This window comes from Betta splendens, chromosome 15 (genome assembly GCF_900634795.4).
Source record: "Betta splendens chromosome 15, fBetSpl5.4, whole genome shotgun sequence".
Lineage (NCBI taxonomy): Eukaryota > Metazoa > Chordata > Actinopteri > Anabantiformes > Osphronemidae > Betta > Betta splendens.
Genome location: NC_040895.2, coordinates 6,185,358 through 6,213,263, shown reverse-complemented (window position 1 = coordinate 6,213,263; position 27,906 = coordinate 6,185,358). Strand labels below are relative to the sequence as shown.

At 41.8% G+C, this 27,906-nt stretch overlaps 2 protein-coding genes across 5 annotated transcripts; one reads left to right on the top strand and one right to left on the bottom strand.

Annotated features, from left to right (window-relative positions):
* Positions 1-19: 19 nt before the first annotated feature.
* On the top strand, positions 20-18,903 carry ide (insulin-degrading enzyme). Of its 4 annotated transcripts, none has more exons than XM_029175926.2 (25): positions 20-176; positions 1,090-1,274; positions 2,076-2,283; positions 3,238-3,407; positions 3,978-4,100; positions 4,416-4,528; positions 4,689-4,851; positions 4,938-5,030; positions 5,164-5,255; positions 5,449-5,529; positions 5,992-6,095; positions 7,282-7,384; positions 7,482-7,604; positions 7,835-7,917; positions 9,570-9,714; positions 11,206-11,316; positions 11,460-11,580; positions 12,249-12,340; positions 12,743-12,854; positions 14,085-14,252; positions 14,428-14,700; positions 15,103-15,164; positions 15,972-16,044; positions 16,380-16,447; positions 16,848-18,903. In XM_029175926.2, the coding sequence occupies exons 1-25, from the start codon at positions 91-93 to the stop codon at positions 16,941-16,943; spliced, it is 3,048 nt and encodes a 1,015-aa protein (XP_029031759.1). In that variant the 5' UTR covers positions 20-90; the 3' UTR covers positions 16,944-18,903. The 4 variants fall into 4 exon arrangements, with proteins under 4 accessions (XP_029031759.1, XP_029031756.1, XP_029031757.1 ...); XM_029175923.2 differs by lacking the exon at positions 9,570-9,714 and adding an exon at positions 8,734-8,878; XM_029175924.3 differs by lacking the exon at positions 9,570-9,714 and adding an exon at positions 8,734-8,878 and having other exon boundaries at positions 40-176; positions 1,058-1,274.
* A 48-nt stretch (positions 18,904-18,951) lies between these two features.
* marchf5 (membrane-associated ring finger (C3HC4) 5) lies at positions 18,952-27,886 on the bottom strand. Its single transcript, XM_029175937.2, has 6 exons — positions 27,443-27,886; positions 23,865-24,067; positions 21,025-21,155; positions 20,671-20,854; positions 20,420-20,586; positions 18,952-20,136 (listed from the first exon to the last, which is right to left on the bottom strand). Exons 1-6 carry the CDS (start codon positions 27,484-27,486, stop codon positions 20,020-20,022), a joined length of 846 nt encoding a protein of 281 aa, XP_029031770.1. The 5' UTR covers positions 27,487-27,886; the 3' UTR covers positions 18,952-20,019.
* Between the last annotated feature and the right edge of the window lie 20 nt (positions 27,887-27,906).

Here is a 27,906-nt window from a genome sequence, read left to right as displayed (position 1 = left end):
TTTATTACCCTCTGTTCTGTGTTCGATTAATCGCGTCTCTTCAAAGATGGCGATGTAAAAGCCAAGGTTTGTTTTCTATGGGTGTGAAGTATGTTTAAATGCATTAATCAAACAGCCAGGTTTACGAGATATCGTCAGTCAGCGGGTAAAGATTATTTTCCTAACCACGATTTTAGGTAAGTGATGTCTGTTAAATGTTGTACGTCTAAAGGTCTTTTTCACACCTAACATGAAGCAACCGAAGCAACGTTAGCTGCTCGAGCCGTTAAAGCCGGTTGTTGACTAGGATGATCCTGTTAGCATAGTTGCTACACAAGGTAGAAACTAAACATTTAAATGATATAGCTATATTGTTTATAACGTTTTTATAGTCATACACTTTACAAAAACGAAGAATTTACAGCAGAATTAACAACACAAGACAACCGTACCGGGATCTACATGAACATTAACCTTTGGTTAGCTAGCCTTTAATGCTCATTTAGCAAGCTAACGCTGTTTTCGCCGCTTATAGTGGGATTATTCGTGTCCTCCAGCCTGAGTTGCTATAGCTAATCTCGGCTCTAAATAATGTCGCGGTGCGGCTTCAGTGAGTTGTCGGTATATTGTGAATAGAATCCGCGGTTTTATTTATCTTTCTATACTTTGTTAACGGTTTATTTAAAAGCAGTACGCAAGTTAATGTAGCTGGTTGTATTTTAGTATACTGCTGCAAATGTATATTAATAAATGTCATGTCTGATAGATTGGCCTATATTGGCCCATTATGTGTTTGACAACAGTAGCAGTCTGCATAGGCATCCTAAAATACTCCAGGCTGTTTCATGTCCAGTCCTAGTTCTCGAAGATTACTGTCCTGCCTGTTTTTCAACAATTCTTTCCCAAACTGCGACCGATTCCCTGGATCAGGCGTGTTCAGACGATCAGAAACTGGGGGTGCAGGAATAATTGTGTGAACAACTAGGTCTATGACCAGAGAAACAAAGCAAAATATAATGTATATAAATATCAATATGACGGTTCATACTGTTTGACTTTGACTTCACTAAACTTTCAGCTTGTTTGTTTGTTGTTGTTTGTTTGCTGCAGGCTGGTGTCATCCTTGCCACTCAGAATGACTGACCAGGCTGTGAAGAGGGTGGTTAGTGATATAATTCGCTCACCCGAGGACAAACGGGTTTACAGGGGCCTGGAGTTTACCAATGGTCTAAAAGCAATACTAATCAGTGACCCAACAACAGACAAATCATCTGCTGCTTTGGATGTTCAAATAGGTAAGGACAGTTCTGTATCACCCTGCCAAGTGCAAATGGATTTTATTCTGTGTCAGTTTCCTTTTTTAAAAGGGCTTTGCTTATCAGTAGAGCTAAAGAACCATAGGAAAAACATATGCAAAACTTTTTTTTCATTTAGATTATGGAAACAAACCCACAGTTTAATAAATTGGCATACATCACAGAGTTAGTATGCACATATCTCTAGGAAGGATTTTCCACCAACATCTCTACAAAAGGAGAAAAACGGTAATGTGAATAAAACAACATAAATCAGTGTGAAGGACGGAAGCAGCAGAATTGCATTCCACGGCAGAAATTTGTACAGTATATTACAGTCTTAGTCACGCTACACTGCATGTGTATATGGGGGAGGTAGAGGCAAAAGCTTGAGAGATAGAAGCAAAATTGCATTTTTTTTCCTTATAGTAATGGGACAGTGTCCCAGCTGGAGTTTGTCAGAGCTGACTGCTCTTGCTTTCCCGTGCAAGCACTCTGCGTACACTGTCAAAGGCCCTCAGTTCTTTGAGCATTCTTGACCACCTGGGACAGGTTCCCCTTGTTCCGTGTATGTTCCATCCAAATTTTTTGCATATATATATATATATATATATATATATATAAGCATTAAATGTGAAATTATTGTGTTCCTGTTTTAGTTTGTTCATTTAAAATAAAGTTACAATTCTAACTTGCGCCAGGCACTCTTTCTCCACTCTCATGACGCAGTCTCAAACTCTGTGGATTCCCGTGCGTATAAAAATACAGATTATCAGCATGTATTCTGTGTATGTTTTACAGGCTCACTGTCAGATCCTCCCAACATCTCGGGCCTGGCACACTTTTGTGAGCACATGCTTTTCCTGGGAACAAAGAAGTATCCCAAGGAGAATGAATATAGCCAGTTCCTCAGCGAGCATGCAGGCAGCTCCAATGCCTTTACAAGTGGAGAGCATACCAACTACTACTTCGATGTGTCCCATGAGCACTTGCAAGGAGCACTAGATAGGTAATTTGCTGTTAATTGAATCACAGATAAATGTTTGATTGTTTAGCTATCCGTATAATGCAATTCTTTACATAGCTTTCCAAATGTTAAGAGCTGTCATGTTGTTCTGTCTGTTGGTTACCAGAACCACCTTCATTGTTCTCTCTTGTAACCATCAGAACAATTCCTACCCCCCTCGAGCTACAAACCGCAGGCATAGGGTGACACCGATGTCCCGAGCCTTGCAAGGGGCTCTGCTCACATGTCAGCTGGGGTGATTTGAAGAGGACATTCAGGCAGTGTCAGAATTTAACCTATAGGATATGCTTACCTACTTATAAATGAATGATAGTCCAGCAAGCACCTGTCTGTGTGGTGCTCCCGCGCCAGTGAATTGTGAAGGCCATCTGGAGTTTTGTGGTAGTGAAAGGAAACAACAGTGCAGAGTATGCTGAAATATTGATGATGGTGCCTGAAAGTAGAAGAACTCTGCGTCTAATAGGATCATGTGTGTCATTAGCTGCTCACAATATATTAACCATATTATGCTTAAATTAAATGTGTGGGTGCATTTGTGCTAAAAGGTCACAAGAAACTTTTCAGAGTTTAATCTCTTTATCTTAACAACCAACTGCTCTGATGATGCAGATGTGCTTTCTTAGACAATAATTAAAAGGCAACAACTTATTGTCCTGAGTCATGCCTGTAGCTTCAAACCAAAAGTGAGTGCCCGGGGACATGTCTTTGCCATTGCATTTAAATTTTGTCTGCTCATCCTTTCCTTATTTGCATGGCAGTTGATTTCACTTTGCACTTTGTATGCAAATGTAAATTAATGTTCATGTTGGTGTTAACAAATGGTCTATAGGGCAATAAGTGTTTACCACCACACAGAGGGAATATTAAACATAAATATGAATTAAATATTAAAGATATGTTTGACATCAAGTATTTGTCTTTATACAATGTTTGTAGGTTTGCCCAGTTTTTCCTGTGCCCACTGTTTGATGAGAGCTGTAAGGACCGGGAGGTGAATGCTGTGGACTCTGAGCATGAAAAGAACCTGATGAATGATGCCTGGAGACTGTTTCAGCTCGAAAAGGCCACTGGCAACAAAAACCACCCCTTCAGTAAATTTGGAACAGGTAGGAACTCGACATTAAATTAGTTAACAAAATTTGAATCTGTTTGGATTTGGTAATAGACAATTATCCGTTCAGTGAATGCAGTTCTTGGCAGGAAGGGATCTTACTGTGTTCTAGTAAATTAAAGCGGACGTCTCTGTGCTTAAAATAGCCACCTGATGGCAGTCTTGAATTATATACTTGTTATTGCAGATAGCAGGGGATCAGGCAGGCCTGAAAATCCTGCTCTCTTGGCAGACTAATTTATCTTCTCCAGACTGTTTTTAGCTTTTATGTCTCTCTCATTAGAGCTTGTGCGCTGGCATTTGACCTCCCTCAAAAGTGCTGCATGTACACAGTAGTTATCAAAGTACTGTACTACTTTACAGATGTAGAAAGGCAGCTTTTTCACATGAACCACTTTATTTTCACCTAGACGTCATATCAAATTAGAAGGACTTATAAAACTTCTTTTTTTACTAATCTATGTATTAATTTCAGTTCATGCAGTCATGAACTGACCTTGCTTATGTTTTATGTGTTTTCTTTTTTAGCTTATCATGAAAGTTGTGCATTTTTTTTTTTTTACAGGGAACAAATTGACTCTTGAGACCAGACCATCTAAAGATGGGATTGACGTCCGCCAGGAACTCCTACAATTTCACTCCACCTATTACTCTTCTAATCTCATGGGACTTTGCGTGTTAGGAAGAGGTAACCATTAATCTCTGACACATATGTTTAAATGTAGCCAAAGCTGCCACAAGTTGTGTATGGACATGGACAGAAGCACAAAATTTACTATTGCAACCGTAACAGCTCATTCAATTTATTTCCAGTATATCGCCCAAATTCACCACAGAAATAGTCTTAAGGCATTTTGCAAATGTTACAATTGCTATACATTAAATGTTTATTGAAGAATTGGATAAATAATTGGGCCTAAATTAGATTTTTCTAATACTGAAATAAGCTACTTGTTTTCTGGTAATTCAAAATTGTGAATGTCTTTTTCCTTATTACCTACAGAATCATTAGATGAGCTGACCTCCATGCTGGTTAATCTTTTTGGAGAAGTAGAGAACAAGAATGTGCCTGTGCCCGAGTTCCCTGAGCATCCCTTCCAGGAAGAACACCTCAGAGTAAATTGCTTTCTTATCTCTCGATTATTTCTCTTACTTAATAATGAGATATAGTGTAAAGCCATTGCGTGTATTTAATGAATTTCAAATTAAGCCATGTTTTGCAATGTATTCAAGTTTTCTCTAAAGTAATCTAGATGCTTTCTTTGTGCCTTTCCAGCAATTCTACAAAGTGGTGCCTGTCAAAGACATCAGAAACTTGTATGTGACATTCCCCATCCCAGATCTGCAGAAGTACTACAAGTCAAACCCAGGGCATTATCTGGGACATCTGATTGGCCATGAAGGGCCTGGAAGCTTGTTATCGGAGCTAAAATCTAAAGGTACAACACAAAGTAGAACTCCAGGACATTGACACACATGTTTATAGATCCCAAGTTAGAGTCATTGTCATGGTAATTCTTTTTAGGCTGGGTAAACACACTTGTTGGTGGGCAAAAAGAAGGCGCCAAAGGCTTCATGTTCTTTATCATCAACGTGGACTTGACTGAAGAGGGCCTGTGTAAGTACAACCGTCACCATTCTGTCTGCTTTGTAAAAGCATTTTGCATGTGCCTGTGGTTATTTTGTGTGGTGTGATTTATTTAAATGAATTGTAAATCAAATCCAACAAAGCATGAGCTGTGTCACTGCAGTGCACGTTGAGGACATCATCTTCCACATGTTCCAGTACATCCAGAAGCTGCGTACTGAGGGACCTCAGGAGTGGGTGTTTGAAGAATGCAAGGTAATTAATGTGTATTTAGTGGCGCGATGTCAGACTGAGGGGCACAACAATCTTGACCTATTTACATCTGTCTAGTTGATAGCATTGATAGCAGAGGCTAACAAACTGAAAGTATTCATTTTAGATGTTACAAAAATCTCAATTATTGTAAAGCATTAAAATAATTTATTCAACTCCATCTCTCTTTCTGCAGGATTTAAACAAAGTGGCCTTCAGGTTCAAGGACAAGGAACGACCCCGTGGCTACACTTCCAAAGTGGCTGGTTTGCTACACGTAGGTCCTCTCTCTACCTGCAAAGGTTGTTACTAGGGAGACACAATGCAGCTCAATGCGTCTGTGCCTACTGTTGTCATCAGCTTGCCTGGTGCTGCTGTTGCCTCTGCACTGAGAGAGTGGAGATTTACCAGAGCCAGCGCTTGATCGGATTTATTATGCTTTCTAAATAATCTTGGTAGCTAAAAACATATCTTTATTTAATTACCAATAGCAAGTAGCAATAGCTTCAGATTTATATAGAAGAAATGCAAAAATGAAAAGTTATTACTACTTACAAGTGGTTATCCCTTCTATATGAAAGAAAGACTCAGTTACATTTGGCAACATTTACTTCATGTATTTGCATTCCCCTTATCTTAAATTAAAATCTTACTGATCTGTTTTACATGTTTAAGTGTTGTTTTCTACCTGATCCTACTGTGCAAGTGGACAAATTAACTTCTGCTCTGTGTGTTACAGTATTATCCTATTGAAGAAGTTTTAGCAGCAGAGTACCTTTTGGAGGACTTCAGACCAGATCTGATTGAGATGGTGCTCGATAAACTCAGACCAGAACATGTCAGGTCAGTGGAAAAACATTAGTGTCTGATCATGTATCAACACAAAATTGTGAAGAATAAGCTTTTTTTATTCTATTTTCAATAACACTAATTTTAAACAACACATGTATAAAAAACTAAATTAGATTCATCATTAAGGGCGGTGGAGTTCTCTTCAGTAAAATATAAATGTTACTGGACCACCAAATAGAATATTTTTTGTTTTGTTTGAGGTAATTTATAGAATATTTACACTTTAAAACACCACAATATGTATTAATGAACCAATGCATAAGAATAAAGAGACCCTAGAATCTTTAATTTCATAAGTTTTAACTTCAAAGTGGTTCTAGTCTGGTTAGTGACAGGTTCTTGGCACTAAAATTTCTGAATATGTACACCCACATCCAGCTCAAGACTTAAATAGAAAATGTTGGTATTGTCATATTTGGTAGCATAATAGTCTAATACTTATTTTTATTGATCCTGATAATATTAGTTATTATTATAGCTATATAATATATTAGTAGAGCAGTACATTAAGTTCCTATATAAAGTAACATCAGTAAATTGCAAAAATAAAGGAGGTATGAAATGTGGCAGTTTTAAATTTAGCTGATGTTTTGCTTTTGTGGAGATGCTCAAACCGGTTTGTATTTGAAGAGCACCTCTTCGAGACACATTTGTCTTTGCCCGTTAGACTTGATTGGAGCTAGCGTCATTTATTTTATGGGATGCTGGTGTTGGGCCAAACAAAGTGCAGAGGTGCGGCTCGGTCCTTCCTTTCTAGCTTATGAAGCAGGAGATTGTATGCGCATATTGGCTGACTCGGATGGTTTTCATGCCAGTCTTTTCCTTTTTTCCAAAGTAGCTGTGTAACCTTGAGGACTTATCAGCAGCTGCTCTAGCAAGTTGGACTGCATCGTGAAACCGCTAGTCTCACTTGTTGATACTGTTACTGTTGCCAGTTTGGTGATTGAACACTTATGCTGCAGAGAAGCCCACATTCTAAAGGCGAAACACTCCAACAGTGCAGTGCGCAGGAATTTTAAATGTAGCTCATCAGTTAGAGGCAGACAACATGTCTCTGTCCAGTCCAAATGGAACACTTAAAAGCACTCGCATCTTGTGCCACTGTTACAAACAGGGTTGAATCAGCTCTGCTTGTATATTTACTGTAATAATATTCACTCGTTTTTCTTTTGGGCAGAGTTGCAGTGGTGTCAAAGTCATTCGAAGGTCAAACAGACAAGACAGAAGAGTGGTATGGCACGCAGTACAAGCAGGAGGCCATTTCTGAAGAGACCATCAAGGTTAATCGTTATTGTAGCGCTCTGATTAATCCGCATACAATACTGGGAATGTGTTTTAGTTGTCCTGCTGCTTACTCATTATATGTTTGTCCTTCAGAAATGGGCAAGTGCTGATCTCAATGGCAAGTTTAAGCTGCCTATGAGAAATGAGTTTATTCCTACCAAGTTTGAGATCTACCCACTTGTGAAAGACTCTCCATCCGTCCCCACATTAATCAAGGTAAGTGCTGTCAACCTGACGTAACAGTTCATGATTTACTCCATTTACTAAAGAGATTATTTTCTTTTTTTCATACTTTGCTGCTATTGTTCTCTTGAGACACAATATGTTTCTTTTCTCCCAAAGAAAGAATAAATAGACAAAACCCTGTGTGCATTGTACCTTTTTGTAGTTAAAGCATGTTAATGAACAATTTTGTATGTGTATGGTGGTTTGTTTGTTTTTCCCAGGACACTGCTATGAGCAAGGTGTGGTTCAAGCAGGATGACAAGTTCTTCCTGCCCAAAGCATGCCTTAACTTTGAGTTCTTCAGGTGAGTAGATCACCTTTAAGCCTTGTGCATGTGATATTTGGTGGAAAATGGTTCTACCCTTCAATTTGTCTGTGTCGTATGTTACAGTTTAATCATATTTTTCTGCAAACCCTATTTAGTTTTTATTTTTAACATGGGTAAAAAACACGCTTGGAAATGAAAAAACACGTTATTAAGTAGCAGCAATGTTTAAAAGTAACTTACTAGCAAATAGCACAATGTCAAACACAGGCAATCATCATTAGTTAGTCAAAGAGCAACTTTCAATGGGTTAAATATATATTTGGTACGCAGTCAATGTGCAGTGATGTGCTACAAATCGGATAGGACATCACATTCTGTTTTAACCAAATAACAAAAACGGTGGCTCAAACTGACCTCAAAGCATTCACCGTCACAGGTTGTTCTCACAACACAGAGTACCATTATGTCCAAACAGTAGTTTACAATGAAGGCACACCTCTGTCTGGAACTGTCCTCATAGACAAACAATAAACAGAGTTGTGTTATTAACCTATGTAGAATTGCAAATAAGCATGTAGTAATATATTGAATGCTTTAATAATCCTACACCATTTTGACAACACTATGAACATAAAATTTTAAGACACTAGATTGTGAAAAAGCAACGCTGTTAAATGCTTTTGGGTAGAATTATTATTGGACAGAGTTACTTAGGTCTCAGTTTAGCTTTAGCAATTAAACATTATTATTATTATTATTATTATTATTATTTAGTAATATGTAGCTTTACATACTGCCCACTACTACCAATATTTCTACATTTTTGTTTGACCATTGCCGTTCTTTCTACAGCCCGTTTGCGTATGTGGACCCATTGCATTGTAACATGGCATATTTATACCTGGAGCTCCTCAAGGACTCCCTCAACGAGTATGCATATGCAGCCGAGCTAGCTGGCTTGAACTATGACCTTCAAAATACCGTCTATGGGATGTATGTAAGTATCGAACTCCCCGCCCATTGACCTCCTGTTGCATCCCAGACCTTATGTCCTCCACCTACAGTATGATGATGCTCATACTGAGCTACTGCGGCTCTGCCAGGCCTGGGTTAACAGGACATTTTAAGAAATGTGTTTGACCCCATCAAGTGGTTTCATCATACTGATTATGATCTGAAAAGTTTAGATTATGACAAAACTTCTGTAAATCTAATTCCTTTTCTCTGTATTTGCTGAATACTGCCACTCATGCAGTTCCTCACAAATACCTTTTATAAACTTTCAGACCCAGACCTGGCTAGTCTCTGCTCTCCCCTCATCTTTCTCGTCATCCTTCATGAGTTTTTATTTTTGTTCACCCACTTATCACAAAACGACAGATTTGTTTTTATTGTGATGTATTTTGGGTGTCCCATTCCCTGTTTTCTTTAGATGTATTTTTGCTAACTGTGTTGTTAGCACAGTTGATAAAGTGGTGTTTAACCTGCGACACACAGTTGATTATTGTTGGGTTGATCTGAAAAACTCAGAGTTGAGAATAGTTTTGGTCAGTCATGGCTGAACACAAGGCTGCATATCCATACTCTTTTACATGTAACATTCCTCCCATCCTTGCATTATATTATTTATTTTTATTTCCAACAAACACACATTTTGTCCTTTTGTTGTCCTTTTGTCCTCCCATTAGTCGCTACCTATACGCAGACCCCCTGCACTGCAACATGACCTACTTGTTACTCAGATTACTGAAGGATGATTTAAAAGAGTATACATATGCAGCCCGCCTGGCCGGGCTGGTGTATGGCATAGCCTCAGGGATGAATGCCATCCTCGTAAGTAAGCTGTGTGGGGAAGTGGGGGCATCAGTGACGTAGCCACTCTAAGGCGTTGGCACGGTGTGAAAACAGCTCGGTGTCTGACTTTCTAGCTTTTGCTCTGTTTCTGTGACGTGGAGTGTGTTTGTCTAACAGCAATCTTTGCTTGCGACAGTATTCCCTGCAAATGCCAACTAAAATTGTCACAGGCTAGCTGATAACGCTACAGTAATGTATACACAAATTTTGATCCAGAATTCTCTAATGATATATTAGATGTCCCAATAATATCTTTTGGCTCACACTGATATAGTTAAATCTCTGCTGATAGAATTGGACAGTGTTGGATGTTAATTTAGAAGCGAAATTGAAAGAGTTGCCACTTCATCCGGCAGCCCAGACATTTGCTCATCTGTCACGGTGTCTGACTCAGGGATATAATGTTGCACAGCAAAATAAGAACCTTCCTACAAACTAATGTATGGGTTTGTCTTCTCTAAAGCTGTCTGACATCCACTCTAACGTTCTACACTGTTTGTCTTATGACCCAGTAACCTGCATTCATTAGCCACCTCGCTAGTGAATTCATGGGGCTGACGCACCCAGGGGGACAGCTGTTCAGCACGCCGTCTGTGTGGCGGTGTGTAATTGATTCGAGTCAGCAGTATTGGTGGAGCTGCCTGGTCATTTGTCAAGGTTAATGATGCTGGAGAAGAGAGATTACTCCTAACAGGTGTCACCGCAGGGACTTGGCGACAGGGAGTGAGCAAAGAATGGGATGAGCAGCCAAGAGAGCAAAGTCTTGTAGTTGGATGTTTTGCTGAGTCATGAAGAGCCATAAGGTGCCACTGACATTGCAAAGTGGAGTCTTTAAATAACCTTGGCAGTGCTTTTCCATTTTTTTAATGCTCATTTGCATAGAGGCACCATGTCGCCGACTGCTTGTGTGTTTTGTTTCTGCAAGGCTATAAGGGTTTGGACTAATGCTGCCTCGTGTGGATCCAGCTTCTTATACAGACTGATTGATTGATGCTGTTTATGTGCCATCTTTATATTTTAAGCCATTGTTCCGGTGTTCGACATTATCTTTTACTACTAGTTTCCCAAGTTTTGTTGATGAAACTAGCTGTTGATTAAACACCTTCTGTATATTTATTTTAAATGTGTACAGCACTTTGGCCAACTGCGTTGATTTTATAGTGCTTCTATAAATAAAGTTAGATTGGATTGGATTGGATTACCACACTTTTTATAGTCTCTAAGATTATTTACATGTTTTAGATAAAAATTGTTTTGTTTTTTAAAACTCCATATGGTGGCTCTGAGTCATAATGTAAAGAGGGACTGGCTCTTTGGGTCATTATTCAGTTGGCCATGAATACGGTATAGTCCAACATTACAGCTTGTTGAGCTGCAGCATGACATGTCAGAGACGTCAGGAAAAGCAATCCTCGTGCTAGGCCTCAACGTATTGATCTGTTTGTTCATCACATGCTCTGTCTGCTGCAGCTGTCTGTGAAAGGTTACAATGACAAACAACACATCCTGCTCAGGAAGATCATTGAGAAGATGGCCACCTTTGAGATTGATGAGAGGCGTTTTGACATCATTAAGGAAGCGGTAAGCTCCGACTGCATCGCCGTGACGACAACGTTTTGAGTTATCAATCAAATTGACTTACTGAACAGAAGAAGAAGAAGTCGTAGTATTGATTGTGAAAGTTTTTTTTGTTAAATGCTTTTTAACCTATTCTCTCACTGCAGTACATGAGGTCTTTGAATAACTTCAGAGCTGAGCAGCCTCACCAGCACGCCATGTACTACCTTCGTCTTCTCATGACGGAGGTTGCTTGGACCAAAGATGAGCTCAGGGAGGCTCTGGATGGTGAGATGCAGCTCTTTGTCTTTGTCTTTCTCTCCTGCATTCCTCTCAAACCTCCCGCCCATGTGCTGTCAGTGAACCTTACTGAGTTAACTTAAATACAGAGCAAATGTGTGAGTGGGTGTGTCAGTAGAATGTTAGTTAATTATCATATATAGGAGTTTTTGAGTTTAACCTTAGGGTGTTTGGCTTGCGGTCGATAACGCACTCCTCCTTGTCCCCCCCCCTCCTTAAACCCTAATTTGAATGCTGATGCCGTTCCCCAGCAGATGACTCCATAGCTTCAGACTTTCCTCTCTGCAGTCCCAGTCTGGAACCTGAAGGACACATTTTTACCACTGAATCCAACCTTAGATTCACATAAGACTTAATTAACCTACAGCTCAAGCCTTGATTACAACCACTCGTCTGTATCCTCACTCTCTTGTCGTCCACTTTTCAGGGTTTCTTTGAAACCGCATATTCAGTGTATAAGTGAGTGCATTGTTGTGGACAAACAGTCTTTTTTAGCTGAATGGTGCATCTCCAATAACTAAATCTACTCCTTGAATGTTTGAATTCAAATTGACCAACCATATAAATGTACTGTAGATAGAGGATTTTTAATTACATTTTTTACTGACTGGGAGTTTGAGCTCTCTGATTTGTGTTTTCTGTGATCTGTATTCCAGATGTAACTCTCCCACGCCTCAAGGCCTTCATACCGCAGCTATTGTCACGGCTACATATTGAAGCGCTTCTCCATGGCAACATCACCAAGGAGGTTTGTTTGGAGTTTTACTGCCAGCTCTCATTTTATCATTATCTAAATAATGTAGTTTTCCTTTATGCGAGTGCTCTATGTTTTGTTAAATGTGAGCCTTGTGATGTAACTGCAGAAGATTCAATATCAAAAACTCCTCTATACGAGTAGTTTAACTTAAGGTTCCTGTCGGATGCATCAAAACGATGAATTTGTCACTAATGGAGGAGAATGAGTAGAAGTAACAATCCATTGCTTTATTAATCTGCACCATTCTGTAATATCAAAGCAACGACTGAAAAATTTGTTTGAAGATTTCTGACATAAGCAGATATGGACTTGACTGTGCTGAGCACCTTTTTTAAAATGGCCCTGATTCCTTTTCTTACCTGTTGGGGGCTTGCATGTTTTTTCTCTCTCCAGTCCGCCCTTGGCATGATGCAAATGGTGGAAGACACGCTCATTGAGCACGCTCACACAAAGCCCCTCCTTCCAAGCCAGCTGATTCGCTACAGAGAGGTGCAGGTTCCAGACGGTGGGTCCTCGGCTTCCCCTACCGACTCCTCAAACACTCACTGGTTAAACAGTTGCAGTCGTCATCTCCCTGTCACGCCTGCCTCCATGGCAACCGCACTGAAGGGCCCTTGCAGCCTTGACTTCGTCATTAGTGACGTGGTTTTGGTAAAGGCTTGATTTGGTTACGCCTTACATGTCGCTTTCTTTTCCCTGGATGGAATATTATAGTCTCTGAATGGAATTGGATGTCACAGGACAATATGCATACATACCATCCAGATGAATGCACATGTAATGCAGAGTGCCTGTGTTGCCCTTGTTGATTAGATTGGGGAAGTTGATTGTCACGGAGAAGAAAACCAGAGCTGTGCAGGGCCACCTGCAGACTTCCTGTGTTTCACTAAGGGATTTTCCAGGCTTGGCTCCAGACTGGCATTGAGACACAGAGCAGGATCACATGAGGACAATAAGGATGTGAAATGTGTTTTACAGTATGTCTAGTAAACGTGTTACTACTCTCAAACCTGAAAGCTTCAAAGCATAACGGTGGTCAGTTAGACATGTAACAAGTCTGACTTTTTCCAATGTGTTACTTCTTGTGAGAGCTTGTTCCTACCAGTGAACTCTAGTAAAACTCTGACCGTGCTGAAAGGACTGTATAGGACGATGTTGATGACTCTCTGGATGTAGCGTGCACAGCGAGTGCTTGCTCAGCATGTACTTAAACGTACCTGCGTTATCCAGCTTCAACCTGTCAACCATTCAGAGCGAGCCTTTATCACACGCACCAAGAAGTCGAAACTGCTCATAAAAAGGAGCTAGTTTGTTCCCATGTTACACTGAAAGGCTCCTCCAGAGACATTGTACAGTTGAAGGGCTGGAGGAGACTAGTTTGAAACTACTTGGCAACAAGAAAACGACCATACACACTTTTAGGAGAGTGTCATCACAGTGCTTGAATAGGGAGGTTCATGTAAAGGACAGAGCTCAGGCTTCTCTGCATATCTACATGTACACCTGAGACAGCATCAGTTGGTAGGCATTGGTTGTGAAAGTACTTCATGCATGTTTTAAACCTCATCCAGTCTGATGAAGTTGACCTCGGTGACCCTTCATGGATCGGTGTGGGTTTTGGGCATAGTAAATATAAAACTGCTCTAACATTCCACATCGGTTTTTGATGAGTTGTTCTGTTTTTAGTCCCGTTTGGCACCCCTACATTTTCAAAACATGACTTTTGTCCTCTCAGGTGGCTGGTACGTTTACCAGCAGCGCAACGAGGTGCATAACAACTGTGGCGTCGAGATCTACTACCAGACAGAAATGCAGACCACCCATGACAATATGCTGCTTGAGTTGTTCTGTCAGATCATCTCTGAGCCCTGCTTCAACACACTGAGAACCAAAGAACAGCTGGGTGAGTCCACACGACTCTTTAGTCTCTTTGCAGTGACGGTTTCAGTAATTGACATATTTTTCTTTTACAATTATGTTGCTTTAATTTACGTTTCGTACTTGGATGCTGCTGCTATGTCCAGAAGCTGTATATGAAACTAAGGAAATGTGTCTGCGTGTTCTCCTCATCCCTCCAGGCTACATTGTGTTTAGCGGGCCCCGGCGGGCTAATGGCGTTCAAGGCCTGCGCTTCATCATCCAGTCGGAGAAGGCGCCGCACTACCTGGAGAGCCGAGTGGAGGCGTTCCTCTGCACCATGGAGAAGGCTGTGGAGGAGATGAGTGAAGAGGCCTTCCAGAAGCACATCCAGGCCCTGGCCATCCGCCGACTAGACAAGCCTAAGAAGCTGTCCGCTGAATGTGCCAAGTACTGGGGAGAGATCATCTCTCAGCAGTATAATTTTGACAGAGGTGAGCTGTCTCGTAATAGGTCATAGTGGGCGTGGTTTACCAGTAATCTGCCAAAAGATGTGAACAGGGAGTGGTGCTGAATACTTGGACTAGCAGTGTTATAGAGGAGAGTAGTCAGGAGAACAAGGCCTGGTAACACACCCAGCGAGGGCACAGAAAAAAAACACTGGTCAGTCACAGTCTGTTTCATGCGCCATTAGTAAGAAACCGCGTTCATCCTCAGACTGAGGCATAAACTAAATTGAAATGACATTTAAGTGTTTTTTTATCTTGTCACACTTGAATGTGTGTGTCACTAAGATGTATAATTTGCTTTATGTGCAGTCCACCATTCTCATGCTGTATATACTGTGATACTCAACTGATGATGTTAATGCTTCTGTTTACCACGCTGTGTCACAGATAACATTGAAGTGGCATATCTGAAGACTCTGACGAAAGAAAACATCACTCAGTTCTACAAAGTACGTAGTGCAACACACTGACACGTCTCTGAGCTGCAGCTTGTACCTCACTGCAAAACTTTAGTTATCAAAATATTCTGATTATACTTCAGTCCCATTAGCACATATGTTTATATATAAAATGTTCAGATGTAGAGGATCCTGCTCAAGGTGTGGCGTAATGTTGAGTGGTGTTTTCCCTTCCTGGCCCGTATTGACCGTTACTGGACTCAGCCTGCCCTCCCTGCTTTCATCTCCTCCGGCTTCTATTCATAGCCGTGGAGGTGACACTGACACACGGCGCTCACTGCCTATCAGCTGCGGTAACCACGGTGAGCCAGCCGGCTTCAAGGGGGATAAAGGGCCAAATATGCACCGCTGCTGACAGAATTGTCATTATCTCAGCCTGGCAGAAAGCGTCACAGGCCCCATGTAGAATAATGCATTAATAATGTCACTTCGGCAGCAATCGCACAAGCGGCGCTTCTCCCCCTATTTGTGATCACCAGGGTCGCTCTGTCTGACTGCAGATGAGCAAAAGCTTCAGTCTAATATAATCCCCAGCCAGAGACTGTAGCTAAATCTCCACAGGGCTGTCATCACTGATCCCAGACTCAGCGGGAAAATTACACAGCTACGGCAGACACACTAAACCTCTGCTTCTTCTATGGACCAAGAAATGAGTCATTCTAGTAAAAAAGTGTTTTACAAAAACAGTGGATGATGACTGTAATTCTGAAGAATGTCTGTTACGTTAGTTGAGGATCGCTTGGCAGCAGTGTTTTCTTTGGCTGCATCATCACATGTTGTTTGTCTTCATCTTTGCAGGATCGGTTGATGGTCGAAGCCCCCAAGAGACACAAGGTGTCTGTGCACGTCCTGTCTAGAGAGATGGACTCCTGTAAGTGTCTGTAATGGCCACGTCTGCTGCACAGGCTCAACTTCAGCGGGTTCATTCCATGTCACTCTGACCCACGCTGTGTGTGTGTGTGTGTGTGTGTGTGTGTGTGTGTGTGTGTGTGTGTGTGTGTGTGTGTGTGTGTGTGTGTGTGTGTGTGTGTGTGTGTGTGTGTGTGTGTGTGTGTGTGTGTGTGGTGTGTGGTGGTGTCTGTGTGTGTCTGTGTGTGTGTGTCTGTGTGTGTCTGTGTGTGTGTGTGTGTGTCTGTGTGTGTGTGTGTGTGTGTGTGTGTGTGTGTGTGTGTGTGTGTGTGTGTGTGTGTGTGTGTTTTTCATCAGGTCCAATAGTGGGAGAGTTCCCTGCACAGAACGATGTCAACCTGGCCCCTGCTCCGTCTCTGCCACAGGTAATGATCCAGTTGTGTATTTAAGCTGCTGACACACAAACACACCTGGATTTTTTTTATTGTCATATTAATTGAAAGACCAAAACCAAAAGCAGCTTTTTCTCTGGAGTTTCCCCTCCCTTCGTTATTATTCCTGTCCAGGTCCGGATACATCTCAGTGTGTTGTTCCCTTCATTGTTCTTGCAGTAGTGAACACATGCTTCCTCATTGGTGCTGCGGTCGTACTACGAGATGTTTCTCCTTTCAAAAAGAGTTTCACTAGAGTTTACATTTTTGTTAATTATGTGCAGTTGAAAATAGTCCTGACACCACTTCAGCTAGTTACCGTGGAGATGATGTGCATGTAGGTACTGATTCAGCTCGCCCAACTCTCTCTTACTCTTACTCTTCATCTCCTCAGCCCACGCTGATTCAGGACATGACAGAGTTCAAGAGGAGCCTGCCTCTCTTCCCCCTGGCCAAGCCTCACATCAACTTCATGGCTGCCAAACTGTGAGGGGGGCCTCGGCAGGTCGTCCCACAGCAGCAGGGGGTGAAGGTGCACCTGGGAGGAGCCCTGCTACGTTTCTCACCCACACCCTCCTCCTCTCACTATTCGGAAGTCTGTCACCTGACTGAGCCTGCATGACTGTGTGTGTGTGTGTGTGTGTGTGTGTTTGCTTGCATGGGTCCGTGTGTGTGAGGCCGGAGCCACTAAAAAAAACAACAGATGTTTGAAATCAAAAGCGTGTATTTGAATCACACAGTTAGCCCTGCCCGTCGTTATAGCTGTGGTGATGATAGAGGACGCACCAGACTCACCAGAGACGCTCACACATCATGATACTGTGTAGGCTGTAGTTGAGGACATAGGCAACCAAAAAAAAAGAATAACAGAAGACGAGGGCCAGTTCCCTCAAAATGAGTGGAAGTATACTGCGGAAGTTCACAGTAGGAGGTATTTTATTTAAATTAGTCACGTGCTGCTTTGAAAATGAATTGAGGGTTTATATTGAAGTGAAGGCTCTAGAAGCTAATCACCGTAGCTCCATGAAGGTCTTCTCTCTTATTTGTTGGACTGTTCTGTTCGCTGTGTAACCACTGAAGGCACCACGACCCTCTAGAAAGCAGCAACACGCTCGCGCCGTAGGAATGTTTTAGTCCAATTGATGCGATTTTTGAAGAATCTCTGCCTTATAATTACGGTTTTAATTCTCGTAGGTTTTGAAATGTTTTTGCTTGTAAACTGGTAAAATGTTGGGACCCTTTGAGGAGCTGTTTTAAATTGCTTATCACAGATCGATGCCCATGTAGTGTTTTTATTGTTGCATTGAACAGTAGTTTGTACTTCAGACATCTCAGGGGAAACCTTCATGCTGTTTTGTTTTTTTTAAATTTTCATTTCATTTTATTAGCGAGCGAATAAAATAAAAACACTTATTGGTTTCAGCTACATTAGTTTGTTCAGGTCGTTTTCCTTCTGTAGAGGTTTTTCTTTTCAAACTTACAGTGGCTGTAGACACATTTTTTGTTTGTTTGGTGTAAACTCCATGTTGGCATGCGAGACTTTCTGCAGCTTGTGCCTTTTCAGGGGGGAATCAGATAGTGTATATCTTTCTGCTCTTGGTCTGAAGACTTTGATCCCTCTGTCCTTCTTATATTGCTGGACTGTGCATTGGCCCTCAGCGTAGATGTGAAAACTGCAGCCTTTTTCCTCTTTCTTGTTGGCGAAAGGCTCTAGTCTGTACTTATTCCTGTAGTAAATATATGCACTTCTTTCAATAAGCAATAAATGTACTAATGTGGAGAGGGAGGCAGACTGAGATTTGATCCTGGATCCGCTGATCCCTGGCTGTTCTGAGTGGATGGTGATGTCAGTAGAAGCGCGACCTGCTTTCTCAGGTGCTACTCCTTTTGCCACTGCTCTGTTAGGTTAGGTCTCATTTCCCCCCTCGTCCAACGATAGCTGCTCTCAGGTCTAGCTCTTCACTCATTCACGCAGTGCTGCCTAGATTTAAGGTGAGGAATTATGTATGATTGTATTTTGTCAAAAGCTTCTTCAATGTTTTCCAGCATTTTACTACGTGTGATCAAAACCATTTCAGTTTTTCCTTCCTCCACGCGGCCCCCGCTATTCATTACCAAGTACTGTGTTAAAAGGCACCATTTCATTGTGGTTAAAACCCAAAGAACCAGCAGCAGCAGGACGCCTCAGGTGATCCTGGACGTCCAAAGCTGTAGCGAAGCCGTTTTCACGCCGTGGGCAGAGATACTAACATTACATATCAGGCGTGGGGGAACCATGCTGGTTACCACATCAAGTACCTAGAAACTGGTTTAGATAATCAAAGGCTTTCTTTTATTTCCTGAATGTCTTTAAAGGCTGATTTTGGTTGGCTGGATTTTTGGGTGCTGGTAATGCAAAGAGTGATGTTTTGGGTTTGTACCTATGTGTTTAATAAACTGAATGGAATGAAGCGTTTCTAGTGCAATAGTTCCCTTCCAATCAATGTGCTCATGGAAAATATTTTGAAAAATACATTTATTCACAGAACTGATACAATAGTCAGAAGCAACATCTGTACAACACAGTTCAGTGTGCTTTTTTGGCAGAGTGGAGACTTGACAGTGACAATACTGTGGAAGTTGTGGTTGTAGGACATGGGTAAAGCAGGCACAGTTCACTTGTGCAGGTTAGTGGTCAGTTCTCCAGGCCATTTTGGACTTGCATTAAAATAGAAATTTGATGCAAGCAGTTCCTTCTTAAAGTGCTGTAACAGAAAATAAAAAAAACACTGCCTGCAGAGCTACAGGCTCAGTTAAATGCTCCAAACTTGAAGCTTCCTTTCCAACCCTTCACTGCCGCTTACGTGGTGGACACGGTCTCATGGCAACAGACTGCAGGAGCGTCAAACACTGAGCGCCACGATTACGCCACATAAGGACGGATTGTAAAATGGAGCTAAAGTTACAAAGTATGTGAAAGAAAGTGGAAAAGCATAACAAATGATCTGAGTTAGAGTCAAACCTCTCCAGAGCACAACCTTTTTGCCTTCTGGCTGTAGTTAATGTCCTGCATCACAAACTGTTAAACATTTATTGTTTAATACATTCCATACTCAACATTATCACTCGATAGAAACCAAACATTGGCAAAAGGACTTGTCAAATCTGCAAAAGCATATAAAACAATCATTTATTATAAAACCTTCCAATTAAGCATGCCCTGCATTTTTCTTTAAAATACAAGTAAGTAGCATTTATGCAATGGTTGAAAACAGCCACACATTACATTAACGCGCCACATTGTCCAAAGAACTTCCAAGGTGAAGTAACTGCAAACATGCTCCAATCTGTGCTTAGTTTTATCCGTCGTCACCAAAAGGAAGGAGTCTGTTTAAAAACTATGCGTAGTGGTGGTAGTCAGGATGCTCGAGCAGAATGTCGCCTCCAGGGAGGATGAGAGGAGGACAAAGATGAGGGTGATACTGATCCCAAGTCTGTTTCACCAGCACTTCAGTTTGACATTTCTCCTGCCTCTGCTCACAGCTCCTAGAGGCGAGTGTGTGGTATAAGCGGCGTCCTGCTGGGCCTCATGCCTCCTCCTGCTCAGGGAAGTTGAGGATCTTGCGGTGGGCTTGTCGCAGGTACTGTTGCTGCTTGAAGTACACCTTAAACGCCCCCTTGATGGCCACAAACGCAATGCCTCCCTATAGTGGTGGGACAGAAAAGCACTGGTTTAATGAAAACCTGGGGTTACAAGTGTTTAAAAGTGGACAAAGACACTAAGGAAGACAACTGCTTGTAAAAGGTGCAAGATGTGCTCAGTCTTTAAATCCTAATAACCCTGTGATGCATTTTTTTTAAAATGGCTTGCATTTGCAAAATAAACACCTAAAGCAGAAAACAAGAGGCTTCAGTGGTCAGCTTTTCTAATGCAGTTCTGCCTCCTCCCTTTCTGCATTAGCTCTATGAGAAGCCCATTGTACCCACCAGGATGGTCCTCTGTAGGTTGGAGTTGACACTGCTAAACATGAGCTTTCCCACGATGGTGGCAATAGTTGGGAAGACAAGGGCTCCACACAGGATCCGTGTGGCTGACACATGGTCTGCCAGGGGGCTGGCCTCTGCTGGGATACGAGGAACTGGGCAGCCAATCCCTGGGACCACAGCAGCAGTAAATCAAACATTCAATTTCACAACATTTTGTATTGAAAAACTGAATTATGGCAACGTGGCCTGACCTGGAAAGATGCTGTTGAGGATCTGCAGTTTGTTCGAATATTTCCTCCACAGACGCAGGACGTAGTCCTCCCAGCGGATCATCTTGCCGAGAATCAGCATGACTGGGATGGTGGGCAGGCCGATGAGCAGGAATAGGGGGTCGGCCCGCTCCATAACATCCAGGCCCTCCTTATGGCCCACCACCTTTTATAGCAAAGACGGCACCAAGAGTTGAAAGTTACAGCACAGGAATGAATTTGTTCCTAACAGTAAAGCGCCATCAATGAGCAGAAAAAGTACTAGTAGAACTTCAGTTTCTCACAAGGAGGACTGGATTCAGCTATTCTCAACCCCTTCATAATAAGTGACTGCACCTGCATGACTGTGACTGCACCGTACGTCACCGCAGTCCAGTAGATGGAGCCCACCATGATGCCGGCAGCAGCAAAGGGCCCGGCCTTCGAGATGAGCCGGTCTGCCAGGTCCAGCACATACACCACTGGACCTGAGGAGGGTCAACCAGAGATTTAAAGGAAACTTTCAGATATGACCTACCAAAGACATGTAAGCTTTCATTATTTTATGCACAACTAAGCAGCAGCAACACACAAAAAAAAGCAAAACCCTAGCTTAAACATCACTGCAGCACATTAAAAGTCTGTTGGACTGCTTCAAGTCTCATCTTGCTCAATTTTAAAACTGCGAATAAAACATGTGACCTATCAGTAAATGCTCCCTACAACACTGGAGCATCCTTAGGCTTGTTAATAAGGCATTATGGAAACAGGACATCTGCCAATAAACTGACATGTGCTCTGGCATTTTCCAGCATGACGAGAAATGTAAGTATGCAGTTTCTAAAACAGAGGCAGTTCCCACAAAAAAAAAAAAAAAATTAATTTAAAAAGCTGGCCTAAAATGAGGCTTCATCTGAAGTCCACACTGCACTTACTTCCCAAACTGACCACAGGAACATTGAAAAAGAAAGTTTAAAGTCTGCAGTTTGTTCCTCTGGCAATCCAGGCTCGAGGGAAATCATGCAATATTTACTGGAAGGCAACCTGATTTCCTCACGCAAACCTATCCACAATCTATTAATAACTAGCTCAGGAGTCGGTGGGAGGAGAGCGGGGGGTGGAAACACTGCCAGGGGGACTGAGCACCGATGTGTAGCCCTCTAGACACAAGAGGAGCTCAAACCAGCTTACTCTGATCTATAATGCTCTGCATGAACTCACAGTTCTTAAGGAAAAAACGTTGAGTATTTTACACAAAGACTGAGCTGCAGCAGTGGAGCAAAGTGGTACTTTGTTCAAGAGAACGGCTTCTCTTTGGTCACGTCAGCAACCACCTTGATAGATTTATTATCTTATTGACCTTGTTACTGTAGTCTAGAGCATTAAGACAGAGCTGCCAATTCGCTTTCCAGGTCAGCATGCAGGAGAACACAAGACCTTGTGTGTGGAAGGGAGACACCAGTGGGACCAACAACATTTACATTAGCACCAGCTTTTTATCTTAGAGACTGGTCATCACTGGTAAAGGAGCAGTGGAGAACACCAGATTGATCTTTTAATGCTTAAGTGCATTAATGTCACACACTTTGATGACTGTGTTTGAATCATTTTTTGCCTTTACCTGCCTAAGCGTTACAGCCAAATGAGACAGGGCTGCCCTTAACAGCTGAGAGCTGAGCAGTTCGTTTCAGTTTCTGGCAGCAAATTCTGTAATTAAAATAATTAAGAGATGGTTTAAAGCCTAACTGCCATTCCCTAATTCAAGGCTTGCGTGCCGACATATTGTTCCAGATGGCTTGCTTGCTCTTTCTAGGCAGAGTCAGTAAAGTAGCAGCAAGGACACACTGTCCTCTGAGTTCTACTGCCAGCCAAATTAGCATTATAGCCTGACACTGGCTCTGCGGTTAGTGGGAATATGGCCAGAAAAGCATATAGTTACTCTCCTGAGGCTGCAGCGTTGCCAACTTCTCTTTTTGCTATAAGTGAGTAAAAACAATCCAAAGCTAGGTCAACAGCATCCCACCAAGCACAAGTAATTCTTGCTAATATTGTACAGTGAGCTGCCCTCAAACTGGGGAGTACAAGTACTGCCGCAACAACAGTGCAGCAATTCAAAGCAAAAAGTATAAAACCACTGACTCTGAAGTTCACCGACCTATTCAATGGCCCACCAGGTGCCAATACTCTGACATGCACATTCTAAGGGATCACATCCAAGGAAGGAGGCTGCATCTCAAGAAGGTGAGACCTTCTTATGCCACAGTGAGTGACAGCACAGCCTCTGCCACTATAAATATACATGAACCTGTTTACAGACCCAGTCAGGCCTGCAAACCAACATCTTTAAGTCAGCGCCTGGCTCGTATTGCAACTAGCCAGCTGCCCAGTGGCTCACTGGTGACCCGGTGTCGTCATTCTGCAGAAAATATTGCCGAAAGGATAAAAACAAACATTTTGCAGTCTTTGAATTTTTCCTGTCACTAAAATGCACCAGGATGAGAGTGGTTTCCTCATTCCAGGGCAGTCAAGCTATGAGACAAGAAAAAGAAAACCGAGCAGTATCCAGCCAAATAATCATGGCAGTGTATTTTCACTCTGCTGAGTCATAGCTGGTGCTCAGGAACAATTGAAGCCTTCGTCACTCTGACATGTGGGCATAATTGAAACAGCTGCTTCTTTAAACTGGTGCTAGTCAGCCAGCCAGCCTAGAGCGAGGCTGTATAGCAAGCAAGCGCCCGTCTGGTCCTCGTCAAGCTGAAAAAATATTTACCAAGATCACCACAGAACCTATGCTGGCTGAGGTAAACAAACATGTACTCAGGCAGGGCGAAGTGAATGGCTCTCAGCTTTGGATACGGTTACAGACAGCAGCTATTAAGAGAGCTCTCAAAGAAAAGCTTCAGGAGTCTGTTTACATGGAAATTTGCTCTTGAATTCTGCTTCGATGTTGACAGCTGGAAGAAGCCTCTTCGTCATGACATTGAGTGTGAATAATTAAAATCATATTTACCGATTAGGTTTTTAGCATTCCCAGCATAACCTTGGTACCATACACTTACTATTTTTATATGAACTACACCTGAGCCCTTTCAGCCATAACTATTGATCCATCTCAACAACAAGCATACATAAACTTGACCCTGTTCTTTCAAGGTCACTGAATCTTAAAACTAGCATGAGTCATGAAAATAACCCACCGAGCTTGGGGAACACAATGAGGTATTCTGCATTGCACTGCGGGCAGGCGACGCGTGCTGTGCTGTTGCCTCGTTGTTTCTCATCAACCCAGCGTTGCAAGCAGGACTGGTGAACCCACTTTGTAGATCCTCGGCACCGACATGGACGCACCCACTCTGCTGTGCGGTCATCCTCATCTGTAGCAAAGCACACCCAGCAGCTCCTACAGACAGACAGACAGACGGTTAAAAACAAAACAAAACTAAACAGACATTTGCTAGTTGATATTAGATACAGGGGTTGTGTTTACATCCTTCATAGAAATAAATATTCTACACAACAATGAAGCAACTTCTCCATATCTGATTCACTGCACTGGTGGCAAACTTTACAATTTGACAGTTTGGCCCTTTCTATTTTTATTACAATTAATAACATCTTTGAGTATAAAAATCTGACCAAAATGCAGCATGTTAAAGAGGCCTAAGGAGGGTTAACAATAGACTTTTCCTTGGTACTATCATCTAACCCAGAATTCATTAGGTCCTGATGAATGCAAACTACTGAAACCGGTGTGAACAGGGTGAAACTTAAAGCAAGGGTGTCAGTATCTGGGAGTGATTTTTCCTAATTTACCATGATAAACCAGTGTGAGATTCATCCCCCATTTTACTGCACGAGACTTCCAGAATCTAGACCAGAACTGAAGTTTAACAAGCCACACAACACATGGCCTTTCACTGAAACAATGACTAGGCTGCACCAAACCCTGAGAAGCTTGAGAAGAAAGTAAACCTTAAGGCTGTGAGCTTGTCTGTTGAGAAGCACGGTTCTAATCTAAATAATGCCCCATGAGGAAAGAGTCCCGTAGTAGTAGTAGTAGTAAATAATAATAAATAATCCTCCAAATTACAGTAGGCTCAGTGACCTCCATCTATATATACACTGCAGGAAACAATTTGTTCCGTTACAAAGGTCGGTTCAAAACCAAGCCAATGCAGGATGAGTGTAACAAAACATAGCAGTATCTTTTTACAGGGTTCTGACAACTAGCTGCCTGTGTCTGGCCAGATAACACTTATCTACAGTGTGCAGTTCCATTTCCTGTTTCAACTAGGTAACAGGTACAGCATGACTGCAATGAGGGAAACCTGCAACTCACTAGGAAATAGGAAACGAGTCCCATCAACCATAACAGGAAAAACTCCTAAAACGCTTTCAATTGAGAGACAGACAAATCATAAATTCATTAATATAGAACAGTATATGACTTATAACTGTTTACTTTTCTAATGTATTAGCAAATTCAATGCATGAATGCCACGAATATCTGAAGAAAACCAAAGCATCAATGGATGCCAGCAATAACGAAACATTGAAATAAGGAATTGTTTTACAAAACCTTGACTTACAAGAATGAACATTTGTACAGTGTTTCACCAAAATGAACCATGTATATTTTAACCCACATGCTGCTTTAGCTAAATAATAGATGTCAAATCTGTGGCCCGGCATCCTAATGAGTTCTTTTGTGCTCAGTTACTTAGGCCCCTGGGGAGCACAGGGGGGTCCTCTAAAAGACTAGATGGCCAACTTAGATTATGTTGTCAGGTCACTACCTGCATAGGATGATTTTCCAATGCTGTCCTCATGCTGAATTAAACATGAAGATGCTGAAGTGGAGCCTTCAGTACAGCATGATCAAGTAACATGGCCAGTGTGGGTACAAAATGTGCCTCCATCATACAAACATTAACTTCCATTTATTTGTCCTCCAGTCCACCAACCCCAGGCTTCTGATGAAGATGCTACATTTAAAATCTTTTTTTTTGCACCGCAAAGCTAGAAAATATATAGTGGCCAAATCTATTTCACTCTACTAGAAAGCTTAATTTCCCCAATACTCCAGAAGAATGAATCCGAGTCAGCAAAACAGACTACACAGATAGGTTGAGTAGAACAGTGGGACAGATATGTTCAGAGGACGACAGTACTGGGGAACAAAACCCAGAGCTCCCTTTGATTTACTGGCTCCTATTCCTGTAACCCAGTCTCACAGCACGAACGAAATTAATACAACAGCCCCGAAACGCTATCCTCAGTGTGAAACCTTAATCTCCAGCTTGTCGCATCAACCCTGTCTAACAGAACACTGAAAGATAAGCCTGCACTGCACAAACAAAATGGCCTACAGCATAAAGAGTGTTTCTGTGCAAATGTGCATGAAAACTAGTTTGCAGAGCAATGAACATTATTCCATGTTTCCAGAACAAATTCACACAAAGAAAAACTGATGAGACTATGTAGTTTTAGTCAAAATGTTCTTCAAAAATAAAATAAAATTGATAATAGCAGCTTGCCTTACATTTAGACAAATTGTCTTTTTAATTAGGCAAACTCAAGCAAACTCTTCGCTGGTCAGAAGCTTTAACCTATCCAATGCAATAGGATAAATGCAATGTGCAACAGAACATGCAAGGATGGAAGTGTGACTCAAAATGAAGTGTGAAGGCATAGCTAAGTCCTTATAGTCTTATACAAGTCAGGCTTGCTTTCTTTAAGCAGCACATAAGCCACACTACAAAAGACCCCTTTCACTCACGTGACTGTGGGAAAACTGGACAAAGGCACGGTATAGGACAACCAAGATCTGCCCCACAAGACCTAAAGGGAAGGTTACAGTCTAAAGGTGATGCTTCCCCCCAAGTCTGCACATTTATACCCAATTACAAACTGGCCCCACCTATAATAAACTCCAGGTGTTTAGCTGCCTCAGGATAATGTGGCTGCAGAAAAAGAGCATGTGTCAAAAATATGTAACTTATCAGAAAGTCGTTAAGTTTGCTTTAATTGAGAAGAGTTTCCCCAACATCTACTTGTTAAACGCTAGATTGTGGAGACAACTGGCTGGTTGTGGTAAACCCTGCAGAGCCTTGCATTTTACCAGTGATATACACTGCATTATTAGTATGTCCAGAAGCAGGAGGTGAAAACATACATTTGAATGTTGGTGTCTTCTCAAGCACCATCACTACTTCAGATGAGGCACACTACAGCACACATACTAGACTATATACAAAAGAACCACGAGGGGCACTTCTACAACTATATATCTGCATTTTGAATTTTGGACCTTGTAAGTGTAAGTTTACTTTAGATAGGAAAAAAAACACAAGCGCATGTTTGTTCCTTGTGTCAGGAGATCTGGGTGTTCGTATTCACAACTTACTTCAAGGAACTATCAAATTCAGAGTTGCAGTGATAAATTACTGCCTGAACCTCACCTTAAACAAATGTATTAAGGGTGGTGGTGTGTGCACACACCTTTATTGTAGCATAAACTTATATTACCTATAAAAACGGTCATTGTAGGACGTCAAAGCTGAATGTACACATGAAAAAAACGCTCATTACCTGAACAGTCAATTGCACTTGGTGTTTTGTGCAGCAGCGCGTAGGTGCAACCACTGACTGTCAACAGCAAAAGATTTAAAAATAAAAGCGCAATTAAAGGTTCAACAGCTAACGGCACGAAGAAAAGCAAAACTAGTTTACTACGTAGCAACCATTAGCATGCTAGCCTTAAACTTGAACTCACCTGTCCAAATTCTGCTGCATGACCACTGCACTCTGTTCCGCCATTATCGTCGAGAAGCAGAAAAGCACTCAAAAGCTGCCTGGACAGTGTTGTGCGGTCGAGGGTTTTAACGAGTTAGAAATAAAACGATAAAAATAAGTGACACGCCTGTTTAAAAGCTGCAGCTGAGATTTAGGGTTAATCGCGTGCTAGCTAGCAGACGAACTAACGCTAACTAGCTACCGAGGCTTTTGTGTTTACACGGCGTATCAGCTGCAAACTGGACAATTCTTTAACATAAAACTATTTCTTAAACGGGACAACTTAAATAATACTTATCTGCAACCGATAAACTACTTGAAGTGAAAGAAAATCCCGTTTGCATTAGCCACGGCCTTCTTTGACACTAACAACACCGAACTGGCGTGACCGCTTGACTCCATTGACGGGCCTTAGATGAGCTGACGCTAAATAGCGCAGCTGTG